We start from the raw sequence: 12,187 nt of genomic DNA on the forward strand, positions 1-12,187 counted from the left end.
GGAAGCTCGCAGCGCCGGGGGTTCCTAGTGACAGGGCACCGCCGGGAGGAAGCTCGCAGCGACGGGAGTTCCTAAGTGACAGGACCACGTCGGGAGGAAGCTCGCAGCGCCGGGAGTTCCTAGTGACAGGACACCGCCGGGAGGAAGCTCGCAGCGCCGGGGGTTCCTAGTGACAGGGCACCGCCGGGAGGAAGATCGCAGCGCCGGGGAAGTCCCTAGTGACAGGGCACCGCCGGGAGGAAGCTCGCAGCGCCGGGAGTTCCTAGTGACAGGACACCGGCGGGAGGAAGCTCGCAGCGCCGGGAGTCCCTAGTGACAGGGCACCGGCGGGAGGAAGCTCGCAGCGCCGGGGGTTCCTAGTGACAGGGCACCGCCGGGAGGAAGCTCGCAGCGCCGGGGAGTCCCTAGTGACAGGGCACCGCCGAGAGGAAGCTCGCAGCGCTGGGGGTTCCTAGTGACGGCACCGCCGAGAGGAAGCTCGCAGCGCCGGGAGTTCCTAGTGACAGGGCACCGCCGGGAGGAAGCTCGCAGCGCCAGGGGTCCCTAGTGACAGGGCTCCGCCGGGAGGAAGCTCGCAGCGCCGGGGGTTCCTAGTGACAGGGCTCCGCCGGGAGGAAGCTCGCAGCGCCGGGGGTCCCTAGTGACAGGGCCCCGCCGGGAGGAAGCTCGCAGCGCCGGGGGTCCCTAGTGACAGGGCCCCGCCGGGAGGAAGCTCGCAGCGCCGGGGGACCCTAGTGACAGGGCACCGCCGGGAGGAAGCTCGCAGCGCCGGGGGTCCCTAGTGACAGGGCACCGCCGGGAGGAAGCTCGCAGCGCCGGGGGTCTCTAGTGACAGGGCTCCGCCGGGAGGAAGCTCGCAGCGCCGGGGGTCTCTAGTGACAGGGCACCGCCGAGAGGAAGCTCGCAGCGCTGGGGGTTCCTAGTGACGGCACCGCCGAGAGGAAGCTCGCAGCGCCGGGAGTTCCTAGTGGACAGGGCTACCGGACGGGAGGAAGCTCCGCAGCGCCGGAGGTATCTAGTTGACAGGGCATCCGGCAGGGGAGGAAGGAAAGCTCGCCGCGCAGGGTTCCTACAGCTGACAGGGCACCGGGCGGGAGGACGCTCGCAGCCGCCGGGGGTTCTCTAGTGCACAGGAGGGCATCCGCGGGAGGAGGTACGCTCGCGCGCCAGGGAGGTTCTCTAGTGACAGGGCTACCGCTTGGAGGAACGCTCGCCGCGCAGGGGGTTCCCCGCGCCAGGGGGCACCGGCCGGAGGAAGGCAAGCTCGCAGCGCCGGGGGTCTCTCGTATCAGAGGCCCCGCCGGGAGGAAGCCTCGCAGCGCCCAGGAGGGTTCCTCGTGAACAGGGCACCGGCCTGGAGGAATGATCGCTAGCGCAAGAGCCGAGGGTCTCTAGTGCACGGGCACGCCCGGGAGGAAGCTCGCAGCGCCGGGGGTCCCAGTGGACACGGGGCCACCGGCAGGGGAGGAAGCTCGCAGCGCCAGTGGGTTCCTAGTGGACAGGGCAGACCGGCGGGAGGAAGCTCCGCAAGCGCCGGGGGGCCCTAGTGACAGGGCACCGCCGGGAGGAAGCTCGCAGCGCCAGGGAGTCCCTAGGACAGGGCACCGCCTGGAGGAAGCCTCGCAGCGCCAGGGAGTCCTAGTGACAGGGCACCGCCGGGAGGAACGCTCGCAGCACCGGGGGTCCCTAGTGACAGTGCAACCGCCGGGAGGAAGCTCGCAGCGCCGGGGTTCCTAGTGACAGGGCCCCGCCGGGAGGAAGCTCGCAGCGCCGGGGGTCTCTAGTGACAGGACACCGCAGCGCCGGGGGTCTCTAGTGACAGGGCTCCGCCGGGAGGAAGCTCGCAGCGCCGGGGGTCCCTAGTGACAGGGCACCGGCGGGAGGAAGCTCGCAGCGCCGGGGGTCTCTAGTGACAGGGCACCGCTGGGAGGAAGCTCGCAGCGCCGGGGGTTCCTAGTGACAGGGCCCCGCTGGGAGGAAGCTTGCAGTGCCAGGGGTCTCAGCGACAGGGCACCGGCGGGAGGAAGCTCGCAGTGCCGGGGGTTCCTAGTGACAGGGCACCGGCGGGAGGAAGCTTATACTGGTTCCTACCTCGCTAAGAGCAGAGAAATGCAGGACTCACGTGAGAGAGAGACCGAGGTGATGCGGATATTCTCCAGCAAGGTGCTTCGGGCAGGGCTGCGGGTAGTAGCCCTTAGTGACCCTGTGATCCGGGTCTCTGTGAAGAGCGCCAGCGCACTGGCATTGGGAACAAGGAAACGGATCCAGCAGTAAGCCACGGTGCTGCCTTCGCTGAAACACCCAGAGAGGACAAAATGAGATTTCCTTTCAGTGTTAGTACTGGCTTAGGAGCTCAGGCTGCTTTCTCCCCAAGACAGAATTCAATCTGAGCGAGCCCTCAGCTCACCTCCACCTTTACCTGGAGCAAAACCATCCAACATGTGGAGAGCCAGCTGTCACTGCAAGCAGCTGCTGCAAACCAGACTCCCTAAACTGATCACTGCCTGCACCTGCCCCTTCCCCTGCCACACACACACACGGCAAATGTTCCTAGCCTCAGGGATACGACTTTGCCAAAAATCCCACCAGCAGCAGGAAGAACGATCCACGCAGGCCTGCATCGGGTGCGTCACACTGGAGGATTTTTCCAGTTCTTCCTTGGAAAGCTACGAACATGCGTGGGAGGCTTCCCGTGTGCTGTGAAACCTGCTGCTCTGCTGCGCCACTGCCACTTTTTAAATATTTAGTTTTATATATAGAATAAAAATTAAGCACAGTGATCAGAGACAAAGTACCCCATATAACAAGGCAGCTTCTTCTCAAGCTCAACCCCCTGCTTCTAAGGTTCCTCCCCCGGCGAGAGAAACGTGTCTGGAGTGGGTGGTGCAGCTGCACATCACCACTGCGTTACCAGAGATGGAGCAAGGCATTCCAGCACAGGGTTCAATAATTTATATGCCTTTCCCAGGTTAGAGCGGCGGACTATGAAGCAGGGAAGTCAGAGTTCAAATCCCACCTTGGCCAAGTCACGTCACCCTCCGTGGACTCATTTATTGTGAGCCCCCTGGGGAGAGGGAAATGCCCCCAGTACCTGAGCAGTCTTACAAGGGGAAATAGAAGTCCAAAACTAAATGAAGAGATTCCCTCTGGGAGAGTAGCACAGCTTGGGCAGTAGATTGCGGGCCCTCTGAACATAGCTCGCCATTAACTCAGGTTTCCAATTGCATCCAAATGCGGGGGCCTTGATGTTTTGCAGTCCGCGTGTTTAATTCTTTCGCCAGTCGGCTAATACGACCCAACACCCTACTATTTCCAACTTCTGGATCAAGCTGTTCCCTGCTACCGCAAGAGGAGGAAGAAAGCTCAAAAGCAACACTCTTTGGTCTTTGGGTGTCTCCACACAAGTCATAGGCCTCACAGCTGTTATAATTTCATCCCAAACATTTTGGTTAACTGGGCAGAAGAAGTAAACTGATATGGGCAGCTGCCTCTGTGCCCACAAGGCTTCCAACATCAAATCAGAACGAGATTTACCAATAGCCTGGGGTAAGTCGGGCCCTCCTTATAATATAGTATCATGGCTTCACAGTCTGATCCCTGATCAAACATTTCCAAGTAATATCCTCCAACTCTTTTCCAGCAAGGCATTTTAAATACCCCATTTACTCTACCCCGACTAAAGATAGATGAAACACCCAACTTTTCCAAGTTAGGCTCGAAAGCCTATGAGGAGAATGTTGATGCCCTGTAAAGACCAAGACAGTAGGAATTCCAGTAGCCTCCCCCACAACATGGATCTGTTTGCAACAACCCTGAACAGGAAGGTATCAGCCTGCTGCCCCAGGAGGAGATCAGAAAACAAGCTGGCTATCGTCTCCCTTCACGCGGAGAAAGGAACATTGGTTCTTACCTGCTAATTTTCGTTCCTGTAGTACCACAGATCAGGCCAGACACCTGGGTTCATCTCCCCCTATCAGCAGATGGAGACAGAGAAAAAATAAAACCTCGCAGACACCGTATCTAAGCAACCGTGCCAGCTGCAGTTCATCAGTATATATCTATAATCAAAGCAGATAATAGCAAAAAATATGGAACCATTAAACAACAAGAACGTGGAATGCAACAGAGAACAATCTTACAGCTGAACGGGCGACTCTCCCCTTAATATAACCCCCTTCTAATTGGGTGGGCTCTGGACCGATCTGCGGTACTACAGAAACAAAAATTAGTAGGTAAGAACCAATTTTCTTTTCCCTATACGTTCCCGGATCAGTCCAGACACCTGGGATGTACCAAAGCCCTTACCCAGGGTCGGACCTGGAGAGTCCTGCTTGCAAAACACTCTCGCCAAACGAAGGGTTTGCTGGAGCCCCGACATCTAAGCAATAGTGCCTTACAAAAGTATGCAGCGACTTTCCAAGTCGCCGGTCTGCAAATTTCCTGTGGGGAAACAAGTTGAGATTCCACCCACGAGGCCGCTTGTGAACGTGTGTAGCGAGCATGCAAACCTTCCAGAACTGGACGACCCCGTGTAATATACGCGGCAGAAATAGCCTCCTTCAACCATCGTGCAATAGAGGCTTTAGAAGCCTTGGAGCCTCTATTAGGACCACTCCACAGCACGAAGAGGTGATCGGACCTCCTAAAGTCATTGGTAATCTCGAGGTAACCCAATAAAGCTCTCCAAAAATCTAGACGTTTCAGTTCCCTCGCATTAGGATCTGACTCCGGTAAGTTAGGAAAAGCCGGAAGCTCCATTGACTGACATGGAACGCTGAAACCACCTTTGGTAAAAAGGAAGGTACCGTGCGTAAAGAAACTCCAGATTCCGAAATCTGAAGGAAAGGATCTCGACAAGATAACGCCTGTAACTCTAATTCTTCTAGCCGAACAAATGGCGACGAGAAAAAATTACCTTAAGTGTGAAATCCTTTAACGTAGCCCTTCGGAGCGGCTCGAAGGGAGGTTCACACAGAACTTTAAGAACTAGATTAAGGTTCCAGGATGGACAAGATTTCCAAACTGGAGGACGAAGATTCATCATACCTCTAAGAAAATGAACCACATCCAGAAGAGACGACAGAGGATCCCTCAATTTTGCCACGGAGAGAGCCCAATGGTGCTACCTGAACATTAAGAGAGCTAAGAGATAAGCCCTTGGGGAAGCCATCCAGTAAGAAAGATAATATTTCAGGAGTTACATAGAAACAAAGAAATGACAGCAGAAGACCAAACGGTCCATCCAGTCTGCCCAGCAAGCTGTCATACTTATTTTTATTTTTTCATACTTTTCTGTTTCTCTTATCCCTTTAAATAACTTTTTTGGTTCTATTTCCCTTCCACCCTTGCCATCGTAGATAGCAGTGCTGGAGCTGCATCTAAGTGAAGTATCTAGCTAATTGGTTTGGGGTAGTAACCGCCGTAATAAGCAAGCTACTCCCACACTTGTTTACCCAGCCTGTGCAACTCAGTCTTTGTTGGTTGTTTGAATACAAATCCTCTTTTCTTCATTCCCCCTGCCATTGAAGCAGTGAGCTGTGCTGGATATGTATTCTAAGTGAAGTATCAGGCTTGATTCGGGGTAGTAACCACCGTAACAAGCAAGCTACACCCATGCTTATTTGTTTTACCCAGACTATGTAATTCAGACCTTGTTGGTAGTTGTCTGAATATAAATCATCTTTTCTTCATTCCCCTGCCGCTGAAGCAGAGAGCTATGCTGGATATGCATTGAAAGTGAACTATCAGGCATTTTTGGTTTGGGGTTGTAACCGCCGTAACAAGCAAGCTACTCCCCTGCTTTTATGTGGATGCAAATCCTTTTTTCCACATTTCTTCTTGCCGTTGAAGCAAAGAGCAATGTTGGAGTCGCATTAACCGTTGGTATGTTTATTGAATAAGGATATTAATCTCCAGTTAGTAGCCATCATTTCCGCAAGCCACCCCCATGCCTCTTCTCTTCATTTACATCCTCTAGACTTTATGGATCCACAGTATTTATCCCACGCCCCTTTGAAATCCTTCACAGTTCTGGTCTTCACCACTTCCTCTGGAAGGGCATTCCAGGCATCCACCACCCTCTCCGTGAAGAAAGACTTCATGACACTGTTTCTGAGTCTTCCTCCCTGGAGTTTCAAATCGTGACCCCTGGTTCTGCTGATTTTTTTGCAACGGAAAAGGTTTGTCGTTGTCTTTAGATCATTAAAACCTTTCAAGTATCTGAAAGTCTGTATCATATCACCCCTGCTCCTCCTTTCCTCCAGGGTGTACATATTTAGATTCTTCAATCTCTCTTCATAAGTCATTCGATGAAGGCCATCCACCTTTTTGGTCGCCCTTCTCTGGACCGCCTCCATCCTGTCTCTGTCCCTTCGGAGATACGGTGTCCAGAATTGAACACAGTACTCCAGGTGAGGCCTCACCAAGGACCTGTACAAGGGGATAATCACTTCCCTTTTCTTACTCGATATTCCTCTCTCTATGCAGCCCAGAATTCTTCTGGCTTTAGCTATCTTTTTGTCACATTGTTTTCACCGACTTCAGATCATTAGACACTATCACCCCAAGGTCTCTCGCCTGCTCCGTGCACATCAGCCCTTCTCCCCCCATTGAATACAGTTCTTTCGGATTTCCACACCCCATATGCATGACTTTGCATTTCTTGGCATTGAATCGCAGCTGCCATATCTTCGACCACTCTTCCAGTTTCCTTAAATCCCGTCCCATTCTCTCCACTCCTTCCGGCATGTCCACTCCGTTACAGATCTTAGTGTCATCCGCAAAAAGACAAACCTTACCTTCTATCCCATCTGCAATGTCGCTCACAAAGATATTGAACAGGACCGGTCCCTAGGAGGACGAATATTGAACAGGACCGGTCCCTAGGAGGGTGAATTCCATAGGAGGGCAAATTCCCCTGACAGAACACCAGGACTCAAATCTTCCATACCTGAACATGAGAGGTTAGTAAACTTCCTTCTAGACTGTAACAGTGTGGTGACTACCGAGTCCAGGTAACCTTTTCTTTTCAAACACCTCCTCTCAAAAGCCATGCTGCTAGACAAAAGCAAGCAGCCTTGTCGAAAAATATAGGACCCTGTCGAAGAAGACGCGTCAGGTGGCCGAAGCGAGGCAGGCCGTCCACCGCCAGGTTGACCAGATCTGCAAACCATGGGACGCCGAGGCCACTCCAGAGCCACCAGAATCCCCTCTCCGCAATGCTTTTCTATGCAACTTAGAACCTTGCCCACCAGTGGCCTTGGAGAAAAAAAACATATAGTAGCACTCCCTGAGGCCATGGTAAAACCAGAGTGTCGACCCCTTCGGCCCCGTACTGTCTTCGGTGACTGAAGAATCTGACGGTCTTGGCATTCCGAGAGGTTGCCATAAGGTCGACCCCAGTGATCTCGAACTAACTGCATGGCTTTCTCAGAGTTCCCACTCGCCTGGATCCAAGTGTGTGTGACTCAAGAAATCCACCTGAACATTCTCTGTTCCTGCGATGTGGGATGCCGCTAATCTCTCTAGATGTCGTTCCGCCCAGAGCACCATCCTCTGCACCTCTAGAGCCACTGCCTTGCTTTTGGTTCCGCCCTGCCGATGTATATATGCTACTGTTGTCGCGTTATCAGACAGAACTCAAACCGGATGATTCCCTAGTAATTGCAGAAACTCCTTCAAGGCCAAGCGAACCACCCTGGTCTCTAGACGGTTGATAGACTATGCAGACTGTCTCACTGGACCAGGATCCCTGAACCAAATGGGACTGACAAACTGCTCCCCATCCAGAGAGACTGGCATCAGTAGTAACCACCATCCAATCGGGAACTTTGAGGTCCACTCCCCGACTGAGATTGGAAGTCTGAAGCCACCATGACAGACTGTCTCTCGGCAAACCCTTGAGAGGTAAGCAGATACGATATTCTTCAGATACTGGCTTCCAGTGGGACAACAATGCCGTCTGGAGTGGTATCATATGGGAAGAAGCCCATGGAACCAAGTCCAGGATGGAGGCCATCAAGTCGAGTACTTGTAAGTAGTCCTAGACCTTGGGTACATGCAACCGCAAAAAACCGGCGGATCTGGGCCTGAAGTTTCAAGATTCGATCTTGAGAGAGAAAGACTGCCTATAAGAGTATTAAACCGAACTGCTAAATACTCCAAAGTTTGTGTTGGTGATAGCTGACTTTTGTCCTGGTTCACTACCCAACTTAGGGACTGTAGGACTTCGAGAACTCGATGAACCGACTTGTGGCATAGAAACTCTGACTTGGCTCTGATCAACCAATCATCCAAATATGGGTGAAATAGAATACCCTCCTTTTGAAGGAAAGCTGCCACCACCACCACCTTGGTGAAAGTCCACAGAGCCGTGGTGAGACCAAACTGAAAATGTTGACCCAGAATCATGAAGCGTAGAAAATGCTGAGAGTCCTGATGGATGGGAATTTGTAGATTAGCCTCCATGAGATCCAAGGAAGCCAGGAATTCTTCCTTTGCGTACAGCCGCTATGACCGACCTGAGGGTTTCCATTGTTTTGCATTGACTTTCTTTAAACCAAGTATCGGCCGAAACGAGCCCTCCTTTTTGAGCCTAGGGCACGCGCATGCACTCAGAGTGAAATACCAGCAAGGGCGCGAACCTCAGGGCGTCCCCCCTGAGATGACGTCATCCGCTTCAGATATTTAAGGTCTCAGATATCGCTGACAAACTGAGTTAGCAAGGGTTCGGGTTAGGACAAGGTTTACTCTGGTTACCTTGCCTAAGCTACTCTGCTTCCTCGGACTTACCAGAGGTACCCGCTCCTCGGGGGCCTCACTCTTTTTGGTTTTCAGGTTACAGACAGAAACTGGTACTCACTCCTCGAGGGCCCTTGTTCCTGACTATCTGCTGATTCTCTTCTGCCTGGAAGCCATCACCGTCTACATCACTGTGAGTTACCATCGCTCTCTCAGAGCTTTCCCTGGAACCAGGTACTCGCTCCTCGAGGGCCTATCCTTTCCAGCTCCTGAGCTCCCAGAGACCATTATGTGAGTGTTGTCATTTAAGTTCTGTTCATGAACTCTGCATACCCTGCCTACTCACTGTCTACAGTTTCTCAACAGCTCAGCCAAGGATCGCTGTTCCAGTATCTGAGGGACTTCAGCCCTGCTGGGCACTTCAGCTCACTACTGCCACCTCTGGTGGTTTCAAGACCTGTTTAATAAAAGAACTAGTGTGTGTCTGTCTCCGTACTCTAAGCCTAGCCGGTGATCTTCCCCCAGGGATGTGGTCATCTGCCACTGGCCCAAGGATCCACCCACTACTCTCCAGCAGTCTATAACAGATTGCTACTCCGCCTACGGAATACATCAGACTGCTCGTCCCATCAACATAGCAGATTATGACACACGCTGCAAGAAACTTGAACAAAGCACTGCACGCAAACCCAGAGACGCCACCTCAAAAACCCTTTTAAGGAGTAACTCCACCTTCTGATCTTGTACATCTTTTAAAGCGGCCAAACCAATAACCGGAATTCGTGGTGCGCTTAGTCACAGCGGACACCGCCGTATCTAATTTCGGGAGAGAAAAAAAAATTCTAAATCCTGTTCTGGTAGAGGGTAAAGTTTCTCTATGGCTCTGCCAACCTTTAAACCAGAATCAGGAGTCCCCCATTCCTCTTCTACTAACTTCCTAACCGACTTGTGGTAAGGGAAGGAGGAACTCGGATGGCATCTGGTACCGGGTCCTCGCCGTCCACATCCTGGGTCTCCTGAGGCATTTTAACCCTGAGAACCTGCTAAGCCAAGGGAAGCAAAACCTCCAGCTCTTCCCTTGTAAAAAGTTGGACCACCTTAGGATCCTCTGCCTCATGAATAAGAGACCGGGTCATCCCCTTGACCCGCATCATCGGTAGCCGGAATAACCAGCGCCACCAGGGGAACTTGGCCAGACCCCGAACCAGTACCACCAGGAGCTATGATAGCGTCCTCCGGATCAACCGCCCCAGCTGCATCACCCTGCGGGCGAAAAATCAAGCCCTGTGCTGAGGGAACCCTATTACTGGGCACAGGATACCTCCTGGGACCCCCCGAAGGACCCTCAGTGGGCTGGACTGGTGGAATCTGTGGCTGTGTAGTCCCCCCAGCCGCTTTCTGTCTGGCCATACAGGCATCATGAAGTAACAAAACAAAGTCCGTAGAGAAAAGCCTCCCTGCACCAAAACCAGCATGGTCTGGTTAAAAAACAGGCAAATCAGAGCTTTCCTCCCCTTCTAGCCCTCCCTGCCCTTTCCCCAACCCGGAACGGGCCAGAGACAGAGATGGAGGACCCTCCCCCCCCCCCCAGGCGATGCGGGAACTGCTGCGGCAAAATCCAAAATGGCCGCCGTTCCAGCGCTGGCCGGGTGAAGTAAAAAAAAAGAAGTTGCAGCCGGTCCAAATGACAACGATACTCGATGCTGTTTAGTGAGAGAGGAGTCACAGACGAACCCTCCCCTGAGTCGGCACAGTTACCGCATAACCCAGACCTATTGAGCCGGGAAGAGAGTCGCATGTATGGCATGCCCTGCCGCGAGCCATAAGGTAGAGATAAAATTAAAATCCTCTCTGAAGGTCCTCACCACGACAGAAGAAAAAGGCCCCCAAACAAAGAGCCAGAGCCCCACAAAAAGCTCCTACCTAAGGGAAGGAAGTCGCTCGCCTGTAGAGCAGTGCCACGGTGCAAACAGTTTTTTTTTTTTTTAAATTAACTTTAGATAAAAATGAACAATCAGCCCTGAAAAAATAGCCAAAAAATTCTTGTAAAAATAAATAATAAAAATATATTGTAAAGAGCCTGCAGCTGCCTCGTGAAGGGAGGGATCTGGACAACCAGATTTACACCTCACGGATGCCCAGACCAAGCACACACAAGGGTACCAACCCCCGGCTCGGCCGCCTCAACCGGACAGGGAAGAACCCTAAGGATTCCAAAAAAATAAAGGAAACCCCTGGGAGGAAGGCTAAAAAAAAAAAAAAATTAGCTGAAAACAATTATTCAACTGCTGAACTGCAGGATTAACAGCCTCTGCCATCTGCTGGAGACAGAGAAAAGCTGACAAACTGCAGCTGGCACGGTTGCTTAGATACGGTGTCAGCCAGGTTTTTTTCTCTGTCTCCAACTGCTGATAGGGGGGGAGATGAACCCAGGTGCTGGACTGATCCGGGTACGTACAGGGAACAGGTCTTCTGTACTCGTATTCTCCCATCTCTCTGTATCCAAGATCTCAGAAGGGACAGAGAATCTAAGATCTTCCAAGTCCAATATCGATTGAGACAGGATCTGTGGCAAATTCCAGATGGAGTCTGATGCTTCAGAGAGTATTTACAGAGCTGATTCCTAATCTAGGCAGCCTCTTGTAGCTTGCCTCGGACCTAATGCTGGAGGACTGCCGTAGGGGATGTTACGTGCTCACTTCTCCTCCAGCCATCGCTGCGTGTCTGCCTGGAGGAGGCGAGGCGGACTCTCCTCACACATAGCTTGCACAGAATTCAGATCTGAACACCCTGCCTGTCCTCTAGATAGGGTACGGAAGGTATGAGAGAGGCATTTAAATATCTCAGGAGGTTTCCATGCACAGGAGGAGAGTCTCTTTCAATGAAAGGGGGACTCCCGAACTAGGGTCATGGGATGAGGGTGAAAGGGAATAAGTCTTTACAGAGAGGGCAGTGGATGCGTAAAACATTCTCCCCATGGAGGTGGTGATGAAAGACCGAATTCAAGAAAGCAGAAGGGAGTGGTAGGGATTGTGAAGCTGACTTAGCTGCTGTGGACAGGCAGACCCTGCACCCCTGTCATGCTTTTGTGGTGATGTCCAAGGGGGAAGCACATCAGAGCAGGATCCTCTCCAAAGCTAATGCAGCCCAGCTAGGGTCTCCGTGTCCAGTCTCGTGCAGCCCGGATGCTGGGAGCGTGGCACATCAGTAGCCTTAGCCTGCCCGAGGAAGTGTCTAAGGAGTCGCTGGCTTTTAGAGAGGAGACTCCCAGAAGATTTGCCGTCTAGTGAGAGGGCAGGTGCTTAGACCCGCTCTCTTACCCCATGCAAAGGTCAAGATCTTTTCCCGTAGACAAAGAATGGGAGATAAGCCTTCGTGAAGCAGCTCAGATCTGCTCGATCACCTCCTATATTTCTCAGAGCCAACACGACCAGAATTCCCTTTAGTG

At 52.6% G+C, this 12,187-nt stretch overlaps 1 protein-coding gene across 1 annotated transcript in view; it reads right to left on the reverse strand.

Annotated features, from left to right (window-relative positions):
* LOC115075641 (suppressor of tumorigenicity 14 protein-like) overlaps positions 1-12,187 on the reverse strand; it is a 148,628-nt gene that overhangs the window by 121,570 nt on the left and 14,871 nt on the right. Inside the window, exon 5 of the mRNA XM_029576215.1 lies at positions 2,123-2,292. Within this exon, the coding sequence (XP_029432075.1) occupies positions 2,123-2,292 (170 nt within the window). The remainder of the gene's footprint in view (positions 1-2,122; positions 2,293-12,187) is intronic.

This window comes from Rhinatrema bivittatum, chromosome 14 (assembly GCF_901001135.1).
Source record: "Rhinatrema bivittatum chromosome 14, aRhiBiv1.1, whole genome shotgun sequence".
NCBI classification, from domain to species: Eukaryota; Metazoa; Chordata; class Amphibia; order Gymnophiona; family Rhinatrematidae; genus Rhinatrema; species Rhinatrema bivittatum.